At 39.6% G+C, this 25,682-nt stretch overlaps 1 protein-coding gene across 3 annotated transcripts in view; it reads left to right on the top strand.

Moving 5' to 3' along the window:
• LOC118275236 (calcium/calmodulin-dependent protein kinase kinase 2) overlaps positions 1–25,682 on the top strand; it is a 191,218-nt gene that overhangs the window by 147,391 nt on the left and 18,145 nt on the right. For all 3 annotated transcript variants that reach the window (XM_050697074.1, XM_035593140.2, XM_035593141.2), the window contains one exon: positions 23,446–23,523. In XM_050697074.1, the coding sequence (XP_050553031.1) occupies positions 23,446–23,523 (78 nt within the window). The remainder of the gene's footprint in view (positions 1–23,445; positions 23,524–25,682) is intronic.

Below are 25,682 nucleotides of genomic sequence, written 5' to 3' on the forward strand. Positions count from 1 at the left end.
CTGGTTCTGTTCGGGCGATGAGCTACCCTTGCTCACCGTCCGCAGACCCGCACTTACGGTGGCCGGAGATCGTCACGCGATCCCCGACGCCCAGAGTGTCTCTCGCGACGGCTGGGGCGTGAGGAGGTTTGTTCCCTCACGCGCCCCGCCTCCTCCTTAGCTAGCATGACTGCTTCGCAGAAGGAGGAGACGGCATCCCAGTCCCTCTCGCTCCGCACCATGGCTTGAACCAGTGCCGGGCGCGAGAGGTCGCCGTCGCCGACCACATCCCTGAGGACTTGGCGGTGCTCAGCCCACGCAGGGCACACCGCCACTGTATGTTCTACAGTGTCCTCCGGGCGGTCCTCGCAGTGATGACACCCGGGCGTTTCCTCCCGCCCAATAAGGAACAGGAACCTACCGAAACTCCCATGTCCGGTAAGCACCTGCGTCAGGCGGTAGGTGAGGACGCCGTGGCGCCTCTCTAGCCACTCCTCAAAGAGGGGACTTACCGCTGCAATGACAGCGAGCCCAGCCCTCGGTTGCGACAGTCGTTGCTGCCATTCCGCCATGAGATCGCGCCGGAGCTCGTCCCGCCACGCACTGATCTGGCGCGGCAGTGGAGTTTCGCCCCGGCGACACGCGTCGGCGCGCAAACTGAACACGCGCGCGAGCACCTTCGCCTCCAAATCCCACGGCGGATTAAGGAAAGGAAAAAGGATTAAGGAAACTGACTGAACTTCCAATATTATTAGGTTTCTAGTCTACTAGATGAGTAATAATAAAAACGTCGCCTATTTTTACCCGACTTCAAAAAAAGAGGTTCTCAGTTGACCTGTTTGAATGTATGTTTGGGCGCGATTATCTCGCGTTTGGCTAACGTTCTGGATGCGGTTATCAGCATAGTATTTTTTACACAGAGAAAGTTTTAGGTGTATAATTAGCCTACTTAAAAAATGGAAGCTCGAACGTTAACTTTTGAAGGCTTTTTAAAAAAAACGTTTAATTTTATGAAATACCAACAAACCAACGTATAAGTTTGAGTTGCGAACAGTACGAAGATATAATAAGCTTAGAATAACAATGTTTAGTCTGTCCGGCCACAAACCCGGTATTCTAGAACTGTTGGCTATTCATTGCCAGTTTAACTACATCCAGGCAATAAATACAGACAAGCGGTTATTGTGTTGCTTTGTAAATGTGTAGGAATTTGTAAAAATATATGTAGACATGTTTTTCGGATTTTCGAGAAAATTTCTCTGTAATAACGCGTAGTCTGGCGTAGTCCAGTGCATTAAGCTCACCCTCTATTACATGGGGCTTATAACATAAATTGTAAAAAGTTAGTGTAAATTGTACAGTGGCATTACGTGTCATATGCACCTCTACCTACCCCTTCGGGGATAAAAGGCGTGACGATATATAATTTATAATTATACATATTATACACGTTAGATGATGACGTTAAGTACAAAATATATTTGACTTTACAAACACTTATATTTGTACAGTATTAAGTTAGAGGCCATTTTATAAGGAAAAAAGAAAGATTTTCACGACTGACTGTATGTTGATAAATAGCCTGTCTTAAATATTTTGATTTAAACATTTTGGTGTAGGCTCTAGACTTGCAAAAACTTAAACTATGCAGCAAAACATGGCTTTGCCACAGCTGGCCAAGACGTGGCCTAAACTATTTACTAAGAATTTACAGCTAACAATAAGAACATAAATAAGAACGTTTATTTACACAAAGTGTGGTACCTACATAATAGGGATGAAAATATGACGCGTTATAAAAATTAAAAACAACGAAGATTAAAGCCTAAACTAAAAACAGGGGCCCAGTTCTCATTTCATAATCATTTCGGCAAAGTATGGGAGAGTCATGCTTCGGCACTGCTGGGTCAGCTCGACCGGAGTGATACCACGGCTGGGATGAAAACCTACGTGAAACAACGCCGTTTCGTCGTATGAGTGAGGCTACAAGAGGCCCAATTACCCCCTTTACCCTTAAATTCTTAACTCCCAAAAGGCGTGACCCACTTGTAACACCTATGGTGTTTCGAGCGGCGGCGATTGCTTACCATCAGGTGATTCGTCTGATCGTTTACCAGCTTATACCTACCATAAAAAAAAATCCACAACACTTTGCACCCGAGAATTCACACAATAATTCCCGATCCAGGCAATCAGGATAATACACAAGGTACCATTTCTACATCAATAACAATAATAATCACAATGTACTTCACGGAATGATTCCCTGAACAACGATAAAACAAATAGGTCTAACAGTGAAAACATTCCCTAACTCCCTATCCTTAACCTGGTGCGAGTTTATTTCACGTTACCGTGATCTACACGTTAATGACGTTCAGCGCTCTGATTGGCTGCTACAATTAATCAACCAATCAGCGGGCTAAACGCGGTAACGCTTCGATTGATTTTACATAACCAAAACCTTATTTTTTTACATTTCTTTTTAAGTTATGATACGGCCTACGATGCAGCACGTCTGCCCATAAGCCATTTATTCACTCGGACTTTGAAGACACCCAGGTTATACCCATCAGAAAACACAGACTCCGGCAAGGAGTTCCACTCCCAAGCAGTTCGCACAAGGAAGCTTGAAGCGAAGCGCTTCGTGTAAGTGGGTGGGATATCTACCATGAAACGGTGACGCCTCGCCGATTGTCTTGTGGTTCGGTGATGGAAAGGACTAGGGACCTCGCACTAGGCCCTCTGAATCTAAGCCAATATTTATACAATTTCAACCGAAATTCCATTCATTTGCATACACAAACGTTACTAAGCCAACACAACTAGTTAACTACGGAATTAGTAGATAGTTTCCCATTTAAACTTACTAAGAAAATAAACTGCGCTCCTATGGATTTATGTAAATTTTCATCTAGTACGTAATTTTCACCAATAAATAAAAACGTTGTGTGGCAACCGAGACTTTTAATTTCTTATTATTTAGGGTGTTTAGGAATTTGAGTATTGTTGAGGATTACAGTGATCGGGGTAATTGGGCCTCCGGTAATCTCACACACACGACGAAACACAACGCAAGCGTTGTTTCACGTCTGTTTTCTGCTCAACCGTGGTATCACACCGGTCGTATTATTGAAATTACCGCTTTTTACTATGATTTTACTATGAATACACCCAATTTGTGGCAAAATGGGCGAAGTCGCGAGCAACAGCTAGTAAAATATATTCACGTACCATTAATCCACCAAGACCCTATATTTTTTATATTAAGTACATAATTTTAATTAAATTAATACCGATCATAGAAGGACGTACACAGAAATATTTTCATGAAACATACCGTTATATTTCAGGAGTCGGCAGTACATGGAAATTGCTTTCTCGTCAGTTTCATACAGTATCACTAGCCTAAGGCATTTTAAACGAAATGTGAGCGCCTTAATTTTGTCAGTGCGCGATATTGCTGTCACATTTCTGACAGGCGCTTTTGTTAAACGTATTATTATATTCCTATTTATGTATGTAGTGGACAAATTATGAGATTTATACAATTCTTGATAATAAAAGGTACTACAAATATGTTAAAGAAATGCCTCATTCTTTATTTCAGTGTATCAGACGCCTGTATTTCCACAGATTAAATATTTAAACTCGTTTCCCTCCATAATATATTCTGTCTACAATTTTATAACGTTACATGGATACAACGAGATTTACTCTTAATTTAGTGCCAGAATATATGAACATAAATCTTGATTTAGGTTTTACTAACACCTTGCCAGTAAAATATTAGAAAATCTTACATATTACTTATGTACAATTGTACATACTTAAATTTACTATATAAAGCTGAAGAGCTTTGTTTGTTTCAACACGCTAATCTCTGGAATTACTTGTTCAATTTGAATAATTCTTTTTTTCTTAGATAGATCCATTTATCGAGAAAGGCTATAAAATATCACGCTACGATCAATAGGTGCCGAGTATAACGGATCTTATATTTATATAAGTATACATTACATAGACGAGGCAGAGGTATACATTACAGCACGTAATGCCGCTATACAATGTACACCCACTTTTTCACCATTTGTGTTATAAATCCCATTTAATAGAGGGTGAGCCTATTGCCATAAACTGGTCATATTTCCAGACTCCCTGAAACCTCTGAGAAATATTCAAAAAGCCGAAAAAAGCTCAGTAATACTTTGCCCGACCCAGGAATCGAACCCGAAACCCCTTGTCTGGCAGTCGCACTTGCGACCACTCGACTAATATACTCTACCCAAATAAATATAAAATGGTGTGGTGAGTCCCAATCTACATTCCGTAGACGTGGAGCCTTGTTCCGTAGGATCCATGTTAATAAATAATTTGCTGGTACACACTTCACATCAAATTACACACATCCAGTTTATCACGGTCTCTCTTTATACGATCTTTCCACACATTAGACGGTCCGTTTATACTGGATTGTCATAGGTTGATGTGTGTACCTCATACTACGGGTGAAGACGGACGCAAATGCAACCCTAAAGTGTTGGAAATAGGTTTACTTTTGGTAAAACCTAAAACATGTTACCTTCAACGTTATTGTTCACATTAAGTACTCTTAGTATGAGTAACTACTCAAAATGAGAGCGAGTTCAGCGCTCTGATTGGTTGGTTTATTCGATCCGCCCAATCAGAGTTCCGAACGCGTTCTTGTTTCATTTATTTTAAACGTAAAGCAAACTCATACTAAAGGTAAAGATAATTTATAACTGTTAAATAAATTGAATTATTTGTCTTATTATGTAAACATTTGTACAGAATTATACGAACAAATATCACGTATATTTGTAAATCATTATAATTATAACCAAAACTCAAACAATACGAATTCAACTACACATTACATGTTTACCCACAAAATTACCTACACAGGTACACTACCCACAAAGCCTATCGACACGGTTGTCCGAACAATTATACAAAATATTTATGAACAATTCACGCGTAGGGTGGTAGCACCAATTATTGGCACACCCTTTAAAACTTCGCTCGAATATTTCTGCTGTCAATCAAGCCTTTGTTCGACGCGTGGCGAGCTCGTTAATCTAAAGCCACGACAAGTGCTCATACCCTACGGTGTACTGGGAAATGTGATCTGTTTTCGTTATGAAATTTAATGATTTAAGTAACATAATAATAGGTATATATTGCATTTTATTCGCAAAAAGGTTGGTATGGGTACTAAATCGGGTGGGCTATGTCCTTTCTAATCGTGATATAAATACCAAGATCCATTCTTTGGCCCTATACATATAAGTTTTTTTATGGAATAGGTATCAAACGAGCAGACCAGTCACCTGATGGTAAGCGATCAGCGCCGCCCATGGACACCCGCAACACCGGAGGAATCACAAAAAAATAGCCTAAATTGTTACATGAACCATACTATATCGTAAACTGGCCATAATACTATACTCTATACTAAAACTAATATTTTTCGATAGCTCTAAATCTCAATCATGCACTGCTTCACCCGGAAATTGAATTGGAGACCTCTTGTTTCAAAGCCACTCGATACACGAAGCAAGTCTATACATGACATAACATTTAAATTGGAAATACCTGCACTACATGTATCTATGTATACTATGTACGTATGTACTATTGGACAGGCAGTTTCATTGAATAAATCAAAAGAATACCTAACATACTCGTATAAGCTTTGGTTAAATAATTGAATTGTACATATATTTGAACACATTCCTACTAATGTAGTCTCCGCGTTGTAACAAGATGTGTGAATACAAACGAAGTGAGATTATGTAAATAGTTCCTTCATTATGTAAAACTAGATTTACCACAATGTGTTTCTATCACGTCGAATGTTTCGCGTAAAATATATTATATCGTCACGCCTTTTTTCCCTGAAGGGGCAAGCAGAGGTGCACATTATAGCACTGTACAATGTACACCCACATTTCACAATTTATACTGCATGTCCTATGTAATAGGGGGTGAGCCTATTGCCATATACTGGACACAATTCTAAACTCCGTGCTACTACTGAGTTTCGGTTTTTCGAAAATAACCCAGCAATACTTTACCGGCAGTCATAAGTGCGACTGCCGGGCAAGGGTTCTCAGGTTCCATTTCCGAGTCGGGCACGAGTAACACAGTGTTTGGAATTGTGCCCGGTATATTAAGGCTATAGGCTCAGCCCTTATTACATGGGACTAATAACACAAATGATAAAAAGTTTGTTTACATTGTATAGCGACATTACATACCATAACGAGCACCTCTTCCTACACCTTCGGGGATAAAAGGCGTGACGTTACATGGTAAAATAATAGCCCAAGAGTCCCCGAAATACCTTAGCATCATACATGAAGATAAACAAAACTACACATTAGTATTCCACACCCAGCCGTTGCTAAGCAGACAAGATGGCGCCCGGGCAAGGCAATATAGTCCTTATTAACACTACGTGTGACCGCAGGACACTGCATCATTTAGTATCATAGTAATATATCAGCTGTCTGCTCGTCTGCTAGTCTGTCCGTACGCTGCACATGTGGAAGTGTTGTGAATTTAATTTTCAGTAGCTGTAAATCTAAAGGAAGTTTGAGTGTATTTTGAAAGTGATAATAATCCTTCTTGGTTTAGAAAATTGATCATAAGAGCACGTTAAATTTTAATTTTCAAACAATAGATGACCAACCGCTACCTGAAAAACATTATTATTTCTCACCTTTAAATCCTTCCCCAGACTTCCGCAAATAATTCAAAACCAAAATTTGCTTAAATTCGGTCCACCCGTACTCTAGTTTTACAAACAGCAATATTAAGTCATTTTATATCAACAGTTTTCTCCATTACATACCAGTAAAATTTAAAAAGAAACGAAAATCTAACTTTGTTCTTGTCTTTTTCCTTGTAAATGATACTGAAATATCAGACACCAACTCCCTACAACCCTCCAAGACTGCTTACTGTAACCAAACTAACAAACACAAACACACCAACATAATACCCATTTAAGAATACATGTCCGACATAACAGCATAATAATATAATAACCAGGCAGTTAATCATACACACGGTTGCACGAAAAGTTATACAAAACCAGTATAAACTGACCGTCGAAACTACAGAAACTTCATACAAAGCGAGACCAAGGTAAACTGGTCGTGATCAACTCGATGTGTCGCCATGTACATTACAGTAATCTGCCCTCGCCAGACTGTAGTGCGGTCATTTGTCATACAACAATACACCACTCACCACTTATACCACTTACTGCCACTTATGCTAAGTATATGCAGCTCCTAAGATAACTGTGTTATGTATTGTGTAGCACTTATGTACTCTTATGTAACTGTCTTTACTTTGTCATACCATGTCGTGGAATATCTCTGCTTGTTTGCCTTTGGGAGGAGTTTCTGGGTGGACATTATTAGGCATAGTATGTTATTTTGAGCATAGGCTCCTTGTAATAAAACTAGCTTCTGCCAGTGACTTCGCCCGTTTTCGTTTCTTTGGACTTCTACCAATCATATTAATTGGCACACATAGCTTAGCACTGGTGGAAACGGACTCAGCTAATCTATGTTTTTTATATGGAAAGATGTGAGCTTTGGATGGTTTCCCTACAGTATGGATACAAATGTGTAGTCTCTTACTCGGCTTTTAATATACGCGAGGGAAGAGAACGGTGATGACAATGTCACCTCCACGTACATCGCCAATTTAAACTTATTATAAAGTAAAATGTCAAAAGAAGAATTTCATAATATAGGAAACGGTAATAATTTACACTTAACGGGAACAAAGCAAACCCGATGGCCTGATAAACTAGCTGGCTAAAAGCCAAACTAATTTGTAGCGAGCGTGTTAGAACCACAAATCTGACAGGAGAACAATTAAAAACCCAACGCTCTGATATGTACTATGCATTTTCCAAGTAATTTTCTTTGTTTACGAGTGTCAGGTAATTCACTATGAATTTTCACAAAGGTATCTGGAACTAAGACGACTGCCTCGTTAGTCGATTGGACGCAAGTGCGACTGCCGAACAAGGGATCTCGGAACTTAAAACGGGATATTTACCATGTTTATTAGTTTTTGTGAGTTTCCAATATTTCGGCACTGTTGCAAACGTTCATGATCACGGATGAACTGGAGTATATGCGGGTGGATGTCTATTAGTGGGTTTCTTCTTTTGCTTTGCAATCCTATACCGCTTTAAAATATTGTGTGGTCATCAAGATTAAGAGTGTGTACCAAATATCACACCGATCGGACGTCTAATAACTGAATAAGAAGACTTTACTATAAATTCCTCTTTCATTGATAGCTTTATACTTTGGCTCTAGTAAACTTGCATTTTTAACAAAACTCCAACTAGGTTTTGCAACTTTAATAAACTCCAACGACACATTTTAAAAGCCAGCCTTAAAAGTTAAAACCTTTCCTTGACTGCAAACTGAATATAACACTTTAAAACGTAATAATAGTTTTTTTTTTTTTGAGGGGAAAAATTATCCAATTACTTCCCTCGCCTTAGGTGGGTGTTTCAAACTCTTACTGACTAAAAACCACCCTATTCCTACTCCTGCTTTTCGAGTCGGAGCCCCAGTAACCCACTAGGCAGTCCGCAGCTCCGTAAAAGAGTAGCCCACATCACTCTCTAGCCTCCAAACGATCTCCAGACATTTTTTTTTTTTTTTTTTTTATGGAATAGGAGGCAAACGAGCAAACGAGTCACCTGATGGTAAGCGATCAGCGCCGCCCATGGACACCCGCAACACCAGAGGAGTCACAGGTGCGTTGCTGGCCTTTGTTTTTTGAAGGTCGTATCGGTTCGGAAATACCGCCGACGACAGCTCATTCCACAGTTTTGCTGTGCGAGGCAGAAAGTTGCGCGAGAAGCGCACAGTTGTGGCCTGCCAACCATCTATATGGTGGGGATGGAAATGCTGTCGTGTGGGTCGATGGCGAAAAGAAGCGGCAGGAATAAGACCAAACAATTCCTCAGAGCACTCCCCGTGGTATAAGCGATAGAAAATGCACAATGAAGCTACATCTCTACGCATTGCCAAAGTGTCAAGTCGGTTTGAAACTTCCTGACACTCAACAATCCGAACCGCACGCCGCTGAACGCGGTCCAGAGGATGAAGCTGGTACTGGGGTGCCCCCGCCCAAAGATGAGAGCAGTATTCCATATGGGGCCGAACTTGCGCCTTATATAGAAGCAGGCGATGGGCTGGAGTGAAATACTGCCTCGATCTGTTGAGCACACCAAGCTTTTTCGAGGCTAATTTAGCCTTATCCTCCAGATGACCACGGAACTGGACACCGCTCGAAATGTTGATGCCAAGTATTCCAATACCGGCTGAGGCAGTCAGAGGGGTACTTTGAAACTGAGGTGAGACGACCAACGGTAGTTTCTTAGCGGTAAACACGCAGACCTGTGTCTTAGTAGGGTTAAACTGGACCAGATTAAGTTCACCCCAATCTGAGATTCTCTGCAAAGAAGTCTCGATTTCTGACACAAGTCTGTTTCGGCTTTCGATGACGTTTTCCCGAGAAATGTTAGCGCGGCCGGTATAATAGGCATCACCTGTACTGTCATCCGCATAACAATGAATGCCGCTGATTTGCAACATATCATTGATATGGATGAGGAACAGGGTAGGTGATAGCACGCAGCCTTGAGGGACACCTGCGTTCACAGACAGAGAGTCGGAGCATTCCCCGTCGACAACGACCTTAATGCTTCTGTCTGTAAGGAAGCAGGAGACCCATTCGCACAATTTCTCGGGAAGCCCATAGGAAGGAAGCTTCGAAAGAAGCGCTTTATGCCAAACCCGGTCGAAGGCTTTCGCCACGTCCAAGCTCACTGCCAACGCTTCCCCCTTAGACTCGATCGCCTGTGCCCAACGGTGTGTCAGGTAAACCAGAAGATCCCCAGCCGACCGACCTTTACGAAAACCGTATTGTCGGTCATTGAGTAGTTGGTGATCTTCTAGGTACAGCAAGAGCTGGCAGTTAATAATGGACTCCATTATTTTCGAGAAGAGGAAGTTATGGCTATCGGTCTGTAGTTGGACGGATTTGTTCGATCGCCTTTTTTAGGGATCGGGTGGACCAAGGCCGTCTTCCAGGATTTCGGTACTACGCCTAAAAAGTAAGAGAGCCGAAAAAGACGTGTTAAAACTGGTGCCAACTCCGGAGCGCACATCTTTAACACAAGGGGTGGAATCCCGTCGGGCCCACTCGACTTTTGGACATCAAGGGACAGGAGCGCCAAACGTACCGAACGCTGGTGGAATCGGATATCTGGCATATGCCACCCACACCACGGCACGGCAGGCGGCCCACGCCCCCCGTCATCCAGTGTCGAGTTGGACGCAAAGATTTTACCCAAAAGTTGGGCTTTATCCCTTGCGCCATGAGCCAACGAATCCATGTGCAGAGGTGGAAATGACGGCCTGCAGAAATTGCCTTCGATAGCTTTGGCGAGCGACCAGAACGCACGAGTTCCCGAAGGAAGGCGTTCAAGCTTCTCGCCAATTCTACCGATGTACTGAGACTTAGCCCCTGCAATAACTCTTTTGAAGGACTTGGAAGCAAAGTTATACTCCTTTTTAAAAGTGCTGGTATTTACATCCCGTGCCACCACCGCATCGGCCCAGGCTCGATAGGCTTCACGCTTCCTGCGTGAGGCCTTTCTGGAAGACGAATCAAACCAGGGCCGATACCTGCCACCGACAGGGACCAGAGAGGATGGGACGAACAGCTCCATCCCCTGTAGCACCACATCGGCGACAGAATCGGCAGCGGCGTTGGGATCATCCTGCAAGAAGCAAACCTGTCTCCAAGGATAGGATGCAAAAAAGGACCGCATCCCATCCCAGTCTGCCGACCTATAGTGCCATACGCGGCAAAGACGTGCATCTTCTAGACGCGGCGAGCGCGTCCAAGATACAGAGCTCCGGACGAGACAATGGTCCGATGAGCCTAGGGGAGCAACAACGGACACACTGTAGCCGTCCGGGTGAGAGGTCAGCAGAAGGTCCAACAGTGAAGGCCTCTGGTCTTCCACATCTGGGATGCGCGTAGGCGCGGTAACCAGCTGTGTCAGGCCAGAAGCAAGGGCTAGGTCGTGGACAGATCTCCCCGCGTGGTCAGTTCTACTAGAACCAAGCCAGTCGGCGTGGTGGGCGTTAAAATCGCCAAGTAGAACAACTTCTGCAGAGGGTATCTGCCCTTGTACAGAGTCTACAGCCGTCTGGATGTGTTCCATGAGTCGGTCAGTCTCGCTATCACCACTATGGGACCTGTATAGGCACGCATAGACACGGGGGTGGTCGTCGTTATCTACACGCAGCCATAAGATGGAGAGGTCCCTACCTTCAAGATTTCTGAGGCGACGAAAGCTGATATCGTCTCTAATGTACACGCATACCCCGGCCCTAGGCAAGAAGGAGTGCTCCAGTCCATACCCAGGGTAGGTGAGGTACGATGTGTCCAACGGAGACGATATCTGCGTCTCAGTTAAAAAGAGCAAGGCGGGCTTTGCTGTCTCAAGATGGTAGTGGACAGCGTTAAGGTTGGAATGGATTCCCCTGATGTTGCAGAAGTCCACATTCAGCGTGGCAGGGGGTGCCGAAGTTATTTTGCTCTTGCCTCGAGCTGTAATGCGCGCAGTTTTGCCCCCCCCAGAGTACGATGTGGGGCGGCCTAGACGTCCACGCTCAGGGTGGTTGAACTCTGAGTATGGACGTCCAGAGAGGATTCTCCAGTGTAGTTGGTACCCTCCTGGGGTAATCGAATTGAGTTGAACTGCGCCATTACGTAGGGGGGATGGTGGGCCTCCGGTACCCTCACTCACTCGGTGAAACACAACGTGAACGTTGTTTCACACCGGTTTTCTGTGAGGCCGTGGTATTACTCCGGTCGAGCCGGCCCATTCGTGCCGAAGCATGGCTCTCCCACGGTAAAAAACACATAAAAATCTTATCATAAAATCATTCCATTGCGTCATGAAAGAAGAACAAACACACTTTCGCATTCATAATCCTAGTACGGATTTAAAATGTACTGTAAAACGTGAAGGAATGGAAATAAAGTATTCCACAGATTACACAACTATAAATATTAAAACAAGAAGGGTCAGGGCAGCTGGGGTTGAAGGGAGGGAGGGGTGAGAGGGATTTTATGGACACTGACAGGCCATGTTAGATAAAATGTTAAATCTCGGCTTACGGGCTAACAGTTTCGGGACAGTTAAATTCTCATGCTTCAGACTTGAAAAATATGCCGCGGAATTTCACGTGTGACAATTTGTTATCACACTGTAACTTCGTGTAGTGCATTCAGACGTCAGAAATAAATACATGAGTTTATTTTATTCTATAGCGTAAATAGAAATATTCACTGCTAAATATTGTATAAAACAAATGAAGACTTAGTCGAAGATATCTCTGGGATCATAATGTAATCAGTCGCAAATAATGTGACGTCACAGAATTAAAAGCATTAGGTAAATCTCTTTATAAAATTGTATTGTCACATTGAACAACAATAATAGACATTTCAATAATATCTAAAGAACTATCGAACATTGACAAAAAGACAGACGATCCCTCAGGCCATAACGTCCAATCCCAGGTTATTTATACAAAATTACAAGAACTACAAATTATTTCGTTTTAATACAAAAATAATGCGTAGTAATGGAATAAAAACGTAATATCGAATGGTCTCAGAATATGAAGCTTTGGTGAAGAGAAATATACCTACTTGTAACATTGATATTGTTTTCTCTGAAATTTTCCAACTAAACAATTTTACAAGGCAAATAATCATTCTGTGCAGGAATCGAAACGAGTGCAGGGAAAGTTCTTATAAATCCTAGTATAATATTAAATCCTTTGCGTAGTTTTAAAGCTCTAAGCATACACAAAGGCAACCATCGTAACGCATTTTTTTTAGACTAGTTGCCCAATACTAGGAAATTTCTCCTGTATCGTGTGTGCGTTTACAAACATACAAGTTCACATACAGATCACATCCGAAACAACAATTTGCGGATCACACAAAGAGTTGCTCCGTGCAGGGATCGAATCGGTTGTCCAGCCACCGCACCAACCGTGTAGTCATTCTATGTAAAAGAGAAAAACACTCTAGAAACTTCGGTAAATAAATTCTTAAAAGCAATATTTATTTAGTAAAGGAAGTGCCATTTTGCATAAACACAAATAATGATATTATCGCGTAAAGTGTCGGGAGAGGAAACAATTTGCTCTCAATTTTGCGGATAAGAACGAACGAAATTCAATGAATGGCGATTAAGAAAATGTGTTTAGATAGCGGAGGGCAGAGGGACGGTGCTCAAGGTTACACCTCTTCAGGTTTTATCTTTCTGACCTTTTTGTAATTAGTTTAAGGAGTTTAAGGTCAGCGTCTTGAGCAGATTCTGCTGGATTTCAGTTTTTACATGGAGTGACTGCACTCCAAAACGTGATAGCATATTTCTGGTTACAATCACTCTCAGGGCGGCGTCGTGTACACAAGCCCTCATACTTTTAGGACTTCTGACAAGTCGTAACGACTGTAATAGTTTTTTATCTATTTCCTTAGGATCCAGTCATTCAACCACTATTCCAGTTGTCATGGTGTTCTTAATTATTCTCTCTATACAAACAGCTGAACATCTGAATAATTCCAAAATTCCTGCCAAGTAGGCATGATTCATGTAATTCCTTTTAGACCCTCCTCAATTAGGTAGGTTTAGGCAGCTCGTCACTTCATAATTCTGACGTTTTCATATTTTATGGACAACACTACGCTTTGAGGAACAAATTGAGGAATTAGTCGGTGAGCCACCCAGCCAAAGCTGTTCCGCTGAAGTCGTGTTCGGAGTTGGGTAAAGTATTATTGAGAAATTGAAATTGTCAGAAATAATACGAGGGCTCTGGATTTCCACCTAATGTATGGCAGACTTGCTCTATATAACTGTTCCATGAGATTACTCAACTAGTTTCAAGCTATACACGGGTCCCTAATCAAGAGCATCATTCGCGACTGACGTGGCGTCGTTGCGCAACCATCTATTTAAAATGACAAAATATTAATAAATGAAAATGTACAAACAAGACATAAAAACCTGAACTTTTCCAAAACTACAAAATGTCAACTCGTCCTCCTACATTTGCGTGATGGAAGCTAGTTCTGTTTACGTTCGATTATTGACTGTTTTGCATCGGAGCCCGGATTAAGTTGCAAAGTAATTAGTCGGTACTGCAACTCGGACTAACTCTCGACAGTTGTGATGCAATCTGTGTCGGTATTTGTGAAGTTCTGACCTTTGTTCAATTGTGGAACTATTTGGTTCGTGTTGGGATTGTCAATTATGTTGTGTTATTGTTCAATTGTATTGTTTATTGTCATAACAAATAAGGAAGATAGAAATGTATTGATCGGTATCATCATTAAGAGATTGTACCAGGTCACTGGTGGGTTATAAACCTCTTTTTGTTATAACCTCCATACTTTTCAGGCGGGTTGGAAATCGCAATTTGACTGCACGGTTGACACGTTGATTAGGTACCTGGCTGCGCGACGTGTCTCTCACAATGGGTCGGATTCAATTCCCGCACGGAACAACCCTTTGTGTGGTCCACAAATTGTTGTTTCGGTTCTGGGTGTCAAGTGTATGACAAATTGTATGTTTGTAAACGCACTGACGACACAGGAGGAAATCCAGAGTGGGGCAACGTTGCTTGAAAAAATAAAGGTTTAGGTTTATCAGACAGAGGCTGCCCAATCTCTGTCAAACGTCTCTTAGTTGATACTTACGGCACCCGCGGAAAGAGAAGGAGCAGAGTACTAACTTACTTTACCACGTAGTTATTGTATGCATCCAATGTTTTATTACGTACTAGCTTCTGCCAGCGGTTTCGCCCGCGTTCCCGTGGGATAAAAAGTATCCTATCACCCAAGTCAGCTTATACCCTATCTGTATACTAAATGTCATCAAAATCCGTTCAGTAGTTTCAGCGTGATTAACGGACAAACATCCAAACAAAAAAACTTTCACATTTATAATATTAATGTAATTATGTACTCTCATCGACTTTATAATCAAAACCCTCAACTCAATCCCCTACCAACATAGACCACAAATCAACCCCAATTACCTACACCTTATTAATATATCAACCACTAATCTGAAGTTAAGCCACACAGTACATTAATGTATCAGTGATCACAGACCGACAGACAGTTCATTATATATTGAGCAGGCGTAGCATCGGGCTGCGGTTCGGTGCCAGACGGTAAACGATCACAGCGTGAATACTTGATGAAGGAAACTGGAGAGCCAGCTAACATTTGTATCAGTAGTAGTGGAAATAAAACTAGTGAGTAACTATTTAATTAAATAATAGAATGATAATATAATGAATGCGTATTCCTTTTTAAAAGGCAACGCACCTGACTCTTGGTGTTGCTGGTGTCCATGGGTGCTACTGATCGCTTACCATCAGGGTCACCTAATGGAATGAAATAGAAAACGGTGACCAGTCGTCTCTAACAATCTCATCGATCCAATATTTGATCCTTTTTAACAAACACTACAAAACAACTAGAAGCATGTTCAAACGACTATGTACAACAAATTTTTATACACTGTAAAACTGTGCCAGGAACATGCTCATATAATTATTATAGACCCGCATAGCTACACATGAAGCTATACAAAACCAATATAAACTGACCGTCCAATATGCGGAGAGGTCATACAAAGCAAGACCATGATATACTGGTTTTTATACCTTGATATGAAGCCCTGTGTATATGGGCACACTTTGTATGGTAATTTTATTAAGCGACTGTCACCGTGAACTATGATTACAGGACATCATGCAAATTAACGCGCATGCGCCGTACCTACATTCTCTTATGTTCGCGCGTAATTACACATGAAGTAGGGTAAAGGTCCCTGTTACTGCCAAGCTGTAATGAACTAAGTGATGCTTAAATTATGGGATACATTTTTATGATATGAGTTTGAAAAATCTGATAGATGTCTAGTAAAAAGATTGTAGATGTTTTCGGATAATAATTTAAAATGTAACTAAAATGAAATGCTATGAAAAAACGTTTGAAATCACACCACATCACATTAACTGCCTATAAGTGGCCACTGCTAAGTAAACGGTGCACACGGAGAAGGTTTAGCATTAATCACCACGCTTGCTCAATGTGGTTTGGGTTCGGTGATAAAATCAAACTAATACAATCAATATCGTACTTCGAAAGATATAAAAATATAGGACATCACTGCACAATGTACAATTTCCCACAGATTACAAAGAGGTAATCCTTTTAATGTGTAGTTCCTGAGCAATTAGCATCATGAAGCTGTGCATTATTAATGCCGTAATACATGTCGCGTGTACATTAATCATTGAACGTATGGAGCATCGCATGCGCTTTACGAGTACCTGCCGAGTAGCGGGTAAATAATTGTCGATCAATCCACTTCCATTGAGTACATCGTGTATAATTAAAGGTAGTCTTTTTGTTAGGTATTGAAAGCGCTAGTTTTTTTCTATATTGCAAAAGCACGATTTTATTTTTTATCCTTAATTAAAATAAATGTTGCTTTTGCTTAAAATTGTTTTAGGCATCGTTTTATGAAAAAATAAAACTTCTAACCAAATTGTTGACTTATTACTCTAGTGGGTTTTATTCATAAAATGTGTTTAGACATTTTAAAAGCAATAACAGATTTTAATACTTTTAAACCAAAACACAACTAAGTAATCCACAAGCCGCATACAGGTACATTTACCCTACAATTTAAAATTTAATACAAAATAAGTTTATAATCTGCGGCATTATAATTAGATGTGGGTCTATGGGCGCTATGATTATGATTGCACCATTTACTATAGGTGGTGGTAGTAGATAGCGAGGTATTTGAGCACAAGGTGCTAGCAGTAAGGTCGGCACTGATAACTCTAGGTAAGGGTTACTCGGCTCATAAAACATAGTTGGTGTAATTTACATAATCTCTTACACAGGCTGAATATCCTTATGTATTCACCGCTTGTTTCTGACTTTATGTAATTAATTGTGATCTTAATCTTGGCCTATGATCACACATACGTAACAAGCGTTAAAGTGCTTCTCCGCCAGAGATGTGCTATGTTACATCGCTAAGGTGTGACTTCCACCAATCATATTTATTGGTACACATAGCTTAGCACTGGTGGAAACGGAGTCAGCTAAGCTATGGTTTTATATGGAAAGATGCGTGCTATGGATGTGTGTTAGGTATGGATGAATTCCGTACTATCGATACATCGCATACTCGAGCTGCTCATTTATTGACATTTCAAAAGTACCTATTTATGGTTTAATCGGGCTAAATGATTTGACTTTGAAAAATATGAACTATTTTATCATGTAAAGTTGAATACAGTCAGTGAAATATTTATCTTTGAACAAATCAACTGTCTTTGTTTTTTCCGTGTAGTTGATTTATTGTTTTCTACACGACACGCGGTCACTGCCCTACGTAGCACAGATGCTACGACGCACGTACTACGCCGTAGTTCGCTACTACGCCGTAGCCAAAAATCTTGTGTCATCGTATTTACTTACTAACGATTTACACAAACAAACTGTTTAGCACTTCAATGTGATTATATTAACACTTGTATAAACGTGCTTGTGCGCACGTGTGAATGATGTCTTTATGCGCATACGCTGACTCATATGCGTGTGCACATCTGTTGCCTACACTACAACGAACTCTCTGTGTCATGTTTGTTATTTCTTATGTTGATTTTCAGCGAATTCATGATTATTCGTTTGAAGAAATCATCATGTTTTATTTTCATTACAAAGAGCAGTTGTACAACCTGCTATTACAGTTGGAAACTTTGATTTCTGATAGTCCTGAATCTTAAGATAGTGTGTTCGATTTTCCTCTTGGTCAAATTATTGTACATTCAAGACAGAATGTCGTAAAAGGAGGCTGTGTAAATACATCTCCATCCAGGCTCGATAGGAGCAACGGAATTGAATTTATCCATATTTCAGCAAAGAATATAGCGTTCAGCAAATAGCGGATATTTCAATAATCTTGTCCATTCCGCCAGTTTCTGGTGCCATTTAAACAATTTTACGACGTCATCTGTGCGGTGTGGGTGCATCGTAAAACTGCAGTAAAACGCGACAAATGGCGGCTAAATGTTACTCACTGGTTAAATAGATTAACATCTTTAACTGAAGAGTTAAATAGATTAATGAAATCTTAAGTTTTACAGGGCGTTTTATTAGGGAGGGTAAATTAGAATCGTCTTGATTTATTGTTTTAAGATTAAAGATAATATACTTGTTTATTTATATCTATTATTTAATTGGTCAGTGAAGTTTAGATTCTGAATATATTAATGATATACTTACAAGTACACCTTTTTCTTAAGTCAAAGTTGTTTTTGTTAACGCCGTTTTTTATTGTATGCTTTTTAACAAAAGCCAAATGTTCAAACAACATTAATAAGCAGCTATTACAGTATAAAATCCATATTTTTTTCTTACGTGGATACCTAATCCCATTCCCAATGCAACGTTAAAGACTAAGAGAAAGATCTTTATCCAGCAGTGATCATCTTACGGTTGATGATGATGGCACCCAATTCCGTTGCTGGTACTATTATTATGTTACTTCTACATTACTAGACTATCTGTTACGCATCCGTTCATTTCCTCATGCCTGCTGACTCAGTTCCCAGCCCATTAAAAGCATTGAATATTAATTCAAACCCGTTTGTGTTGTGCACTCGATGGCTCTTACTAACAACTTAAATACAGGCTTCTGCTTGTAGGTAGCCTTTGCATAACAATAATAGTTAACTGGACGTTAAGACGCCCGTTTCCGAATAAAAGAACCAGGGTTCAAAACCTAGCAATAGTACCAATGTGTTAGTTATTATATCCTTTCTAATATTATTTATACACCACTGACATACAGTGAAGGAAAACGTCAACGTCACGCCTTTTATCCCTGAAAAGTCCCATGTTATAGGGGGCACAATTCCAGACTCCGTGCTACTACTGAGGAATTTTCGAAAAACCGAATAAAAACCCAGTAATACTTTGCCCGACCCGGGAATCGACCCCGAAACCACTTGTCCAGCAGTTACATTTGCGACCACTCGATCAACGAGGCAGTCCAATCGCCATAAGCCCTTGAGTGAACGTGTTGATTAACGCTCAAACCTTCTCCGTGTGAGAAGAGGCCTTTGCTCAGCAGTAGCCACTTATAGCCAATGAACAGTTAACAGGTTAACTTGTCAGTTAAACTCCACAGTTAAAAAGCTTTGAGTAATTTGTGAAGCTTTGGATTGGACGCCGCGTGGGATGACCGTGGGTTGGTTCACAATTGAAAAGTAATTGTTCATGCAGAATGTTCCTGTATAATTTTTGAAACTAATATAAAGTCTGGTTCCGATTGATTGTGTATATTCAATAAGTTAGTGTGGGAGAGCCATGCTTCGGCACGAATGGGTCGGCTCGAACGGAGTGATACTACTAATGGGCCATAGCCCAGCAGTGGACTACATGGACTGTTTATGATGATTTACAAATCAGATCCTTAGTTTGTATCCCTTGCAAGATTAAACACTAGTTATGTACCACACAATTGTCCATCCATTACACAAGCCTTTTTAACGTGACGTTACTTCAACGGGTAAAAATGCTCATTTGTGGCTCCATTTCCAAAAATAATTGCATTTCATTTCATTGAAAAACTTTCATAGCCTGTATGCAAAATAAATTCATTTCATTTCATAGCCAAACTTTCAATCAACTAACCATGTGAAAAAATATCTGCCTCTACATATAGTGTAGTTTGTTGAAGTCCCAATCAGCCTGTATCTATGTGTATCTATATATGTATGTATATAAGGGTATATAGGCCACATGTGAATCGAATGTTGCCACAGTTGACACGACACGGCGGGCAATTACATCGGCGGTGACGCGGCACTGCGACAAACTCATTAGTTTGTTGTTCAATCAGTCATTTTGACTAGTGAACCTTATATATAGGTATAGGTAGAATCTAACAGTTTGTGGGTACCTAATTACAGCGAAATATGTTCAATGAAAACATTCACAAATATTTTTACAATATAACTATCGTGAGATATACAAAATTAACTAAAAATCACGGTTTACATGAAGAGTTCTTCTGTAACTCGAAACTAGTAGAGCTTTTCTCCATTAATTTACGTGAGTAAACCGTGATTTTTAGTTCATTCACTAATATTAATAAAGAATAATAATTGGTTCATAGTCGTGCAAAAATATTAGATGCGACTTCTTGATTTTGAAATCCAACACCCCAAAAGGCTTTGCCCTATAAATAAGAATCGGAAAAAAGCAACACTACTTTTAGAGGACACACATTGGTTCAGGAGAGAACTGTCAACATAATGATATTTAACTGGTACAGATTTGACCCTGTATATAAGTCACATTTTAATTTAAAATTAAACGTTACATTGTCAGGGCACATAATCCGACACTCCGACACCCACTGCGACTGTGAAAAAAAAACAAAAGCCTACTCAATCCTAAACCTACCCTTTTAATATTGTACTAGAAATAAAGCACTTAACTCTTCCCATAGGACAATAAAACACATTTATTTTTAGTCTTGAATTATAAACACACCCTATATATTGTTTTCTTTTATTTAAAAATAACCGTCTCAGGGTGCGATTACAAACAAATAAATTCACATATAACAATTTGAATTGATTTGGTTCTAAGCGAGAATCGAATCCGTGACGAACCTAAACGAACCGAATCGAACCTAAACCTAGGAAGCTGATGCAACTTGAATAATAAGAGAAAATCTCCAAAATTTTCAAATAAAGTAAAAAACTTTTTAAAAAAGGGAACCGCCTTCCATTTAATATCCCTAAAATCTTCTCTTAAGTCTGAAAAATACTATGTTGAAAACCGCATAAAAATCGGTTCAGCCAAACGCGAGAAAATCGCGCACAAACATACATATATACAAGTCAAACTGAGAACCTCGTTTTTTTTAATTCCGTTAAAAAGAATAGGATTTACAGCCAGCAAAAGCTTCAGTAATATGAAATTATGTAGTTATTAGCGATAGCACCGAGCTCTCTGCCTACCCTCTAAGGAGCATGTAACTAAATCCCCGCCCACGTGCTGTTGGTATCAATTTCAGGCGGACGTGGGCGAACTGGAAGAAAAAACAGGCTCGCTAATATTTGAGGTGGTATTCAAACATAGCTCTGTCTACAAGCCACTTTAACTTACTTTATGAATTTAAAATTAAAACAACTGACATGTAATTCAGACTATATATGTCTGTAATTCAGACTGCGTCGTTCAACAAGGAGGCTCGGGTTCGATTGCTGGGTCAGGCAAAGTATTACTGGGATTTTTTCAGTTTTTCGCAATTTTCTCAATGGTAGCACGGAATCTGGAATTGTGCCCAGTATATGGCAATAGGCTCACTCTCTATTGCATGGGACTTAAAACATAAATTTTATTAAATGAAATGGTTTACATTGTACAGCGGCATTGCGTGACTTTGCAAGCTTAATAACTTAAACAAATAGATATCAACATAACCAGACACCATTTAACCATGGAGAATTTTCAGTCAAAATGGCGTCATCATGGACACTAAAGTTAACTTCAGAAGCCATATCGATAGCATTGTTACAAAGTCGGCACGGCTTCTGGGTTTTCTTAAGAGGAGCACCAGAGGGTTTAGGCTGGTGAGAACAAAGATTGTTTTATATAACGCTCTAGTTCGTAGCCACATAGAGTTTGCCAGTGTAGTATGGAACCCGCACTACGCAGTACATTCGCAAAGAATAGAAAGCGTCCAAAGAGTCTTCACAAAGCATTTAGCATGGACCTTCGGTGATATATCTCCCCGGTGTCCATATGAACAACGTCTGCAATGTTATGGTATGGATACTCTGCGCAACCGTCGACTGACGCAAGATCTTATGTTCTTTTATAAATTGGTAAATAACAAATTGGACTGTGGCAAACTAATTGAACAAATAGGTCTAAGGGTGCCTCATAAGTTGCCCAGATATCCCATAACACATCTGTTCCATAGTCGAGTATCTAATACGAACTTAGGTGTAAATTCACCTCTCAATAGGCTCGTTCGTGAGATTAACTCCTTGACAAAATCTGCCTCAGATGTAGACGTATATTATGACTCCATGAAAGTTTTTAAGGCCCAGGTCCTAGAATCCCTGAGGTCGCAGCTCACAACTTAGTTCACAATAAAATTTTACTGTATTAGTAATTACGCTATATTAAACTTTGTAATGTTAATGTTAGGTGATTGATCTCATTTCATTTTTTTTTCTCTTTATTGTTTATTGTATTAAGTTTATTTTTTTAATTTTGTTATTGTGATTTAAAGTAGTTTATTTCTAAAAATAATTCATATTCTCTTAGTTTTAAGTTATCACTTAATATTAAATGTTGGTTAACCTATAATTGGCGACTGTATAAGACCAAAACTGATATGTATTTATTACTGTACTTAATATTATGTATACAGAAGCTGTTGGTAAACCTTTATTAATAAATAAATAAATAAATAATCAAAAACAACACCAAAATCCTCCTATACTGACAAAACACATGTACTTAGGTAAAATTATCACAATATTGTTCCTCATCTTCAACAAAATATATCCCAGTTCCTTCCGTGTGTTGATGTATGCGTGTCACGCACTCCTGCTTACCCCCTCTTTCTACACACGGTTGCACATCAAGCTACACCAAACCAGTATATCATGGTCTCGCTTTGTAAAACCTTTCTGTACATTCAAAGGTCAGCTTATACTGGTTGTTAAAGCCGTGTAAGTGAATCTAATTCACTCGTGTCGCGTAATATTAGGATGTTGTGACGTCATCGTGTGGTTATGTCGAAGGAAAATCGTCTCAATTTTACTTTCCTTTTCTTGTGAAAATGTTGTCTCCATGTCGATAAGAAATGTAGGTTATTGCTATTTTGGTAGGAGCGACATTTAGAAACGTTTTCAGTTTAATCAATTTATTGGTGCATTTGCTTTGAAATGGAGTTTCAAATTCAATAAATGGGTACATAAAATATATGTCAAGGTCTGGTTTCTACCGAAGGGTCGGTATACGTAATATTTGACAGCTTGTATATTTTGAGTCCTTCGTCTAGTACGTACTTAGAGCTATGGTATATGTTACTTCGAAATTCCCCAGCTCAACTTTCACCATACAATTAATAAACATACCGATAAAACTTCTATTTCAGTCAACCAGTAAATATACGAACGCTTGGAGAGTCATGGTGCAATATCACAAATGCTAAGGGTATTTTTTTTTTGTTTGCAGACACTCAGCAGTGGACGTGTCTAACGGTGGCAACAGAGAACATGAGAGGACCAGGTGGCAGACTCCAGACGGAGACAGGTAATACGACTAGTCTTGATACTTTCCCCACAGACATTATCCAGTGCATTAGCAAATACCCAAAACATAGTACAACCCTGTATAATTTCTACTTTCCTTTTTAATTAAGTAAAAAATAAAAATAACACACCACAAAAAAGGTACAAAAAATAATAGCCACACGGGGAGTGCTTGATTAAAAAAAACAATGGAAAAAATAAAACAAGGTCCGTGCTGAACTTTTTTCGGAAATAACAGGGGAATCTTCCGCAATCTGCGCCGGTATATAACCAGGTTAATTCTTACCCGACTGAGGAAAAAAGGGTACGACACGTTGAGCCTATAAGCCTAAAACACACGAAGTAAGGTTATTATCCACAGTAATCCTGGGCAAACTTATCAACCGCCATATTTGTCCATCCCTGATTTCGGCCAAATCTCTTCTAATAGCAAGGATTTTCTATTTATAGGTAAGACTGGAGATTTTCAAACTAATTCTCGTGGATAATGTACAGAATTAGATTTGATAATAATAATAGATCTACTTATGGTGCATTTTGTCAATTCATATTGTGATTAATTCCGTAACATACACTTACATCTTCTAACAAGGAGAAGGTTTGAGCATTCACGCTTGCTCAATGCGCGTTGAGATTTCAAACTTATAATTAAAAATTATAAGCCCAATTTTAAAAAGGCATTAGCCACTAGAACCGAAATCTAGATCAAATGTACAATGAAAAATATTTATTGTATTTACCTTCATGTATTGTTGACAGTTTAAAACCTGTGTTATGAAACACACGAGGATTAACAAATAAAAAAATGTCAAGTCATGTTGACAAAAAGTGCCTGACATTTAATTCCAGTCATTATCATATTAGAACAAGTATCTAGACTTTTTGTTTGGCGTACAAAAAAATAATAGCATGTTGTTATAGATGACATTCGACGTGACTTTGCGATATTCAAATATAGCATTATTTAAAATTAAGTTGTTTCAGTTTTTGTTGCATGTTTACTGCAGTTTTATGGTAATTTTGTTTGACAAATAAATTAAGTTAGCAATCGTAATAAATTGCAAAAACTATGAAGGTAACTTATAAAGGAATTCGTGAACTTTATGATAACTTGGGTAACCTTTAATGTGTTTTGATTTGCATTCAAACTTGGAAAACAAAACACATAGCTACTAGCTAGATATCTAATTCATTTATTTGAATAACAATTTTGCCATATTTTTATAATAACTATCGTGAGACAAACTAAATTAATTAAAAATCACGGTTTACTCACGTAAATTAATGGAGAAAAGCTCTACTAGTTTCGAGTCACAGAGGGAATCTTCATCATGAGCAGCGTGCGTGGACGCGGCGACACCATGCTATCGACAGAAGCTGCGAATATGTTTAGTTAATATTTTTGCTATTTTAGAGTTGGAGCAGCATTGTATGTGTCCATGGGCAGTGCTAATCGCTTACCATCAGGCGATTCGTCTGTTCCACAAAAAAAATGTTACATATATTTTAAAAGATATTAAATACTTATTAATTGTCAGATTGATGTAGTTCACTTTATCACAAAGTGTATAATAATAGAATTCCTAGAACAAAGTAAGTAAGTAGTGCAAGTGTCGAGTGCATTAGGTCGCGGTGCGCGTCGTCCCGTGCAGCGACCACAGACTGCACGCATCAATTTGCGGTGAGCACAGACTCACACTCTCGGTGCATCGGGCTGTGTGGAGTGTGGATACCTGTCGTGTTCTGTTAATGTCTTATTTTATACATTATATAATGGTAGGCTAGTTTCTGTAGGATTGGTGCAGTGGCTTGAGCGCACAACGTGTCGTGGGTTCGATTCCCGCCTGGAACAATTATTATTTGTGTTATCCACAAATTATTGTTGTATATGTGGATTTGTTTGTTGGTAGACACACACATGCACTATAGACAATAAAGAAGAATATTTAGTGTAGATAGAAAAAGAGTCCTTAGTCTCCACAATACAGAGACTCTTCATCATCGACATAGCACTATATAACTTTAGCTACTACAATACAATACATATTAAGTTTAGTATTTAAGTAGACATCTGTTATTTCTTAAAAATCACGTCAACCATAACACAACACATACCAATTACTTCCCTTCCCAATCCCCTATTCCTCAACAACCCTGAAA

This window comes from Spodoptera frugiperda, chromosome 11, assembly GCF_023101765.2.
Source record: "Spodoptera frugiperda isolate SF20-4 chromosome 11, AGI-APGP_CSIRO_Sfru_2.0, whole genome shotgun sequence".
Lineage (NCBI taxonomy): Eukaryota > Metazoa > Arthropoda > Insecta > Lepidoptera > Noctuidae > Spodoptera > Spodoptera frugiperda.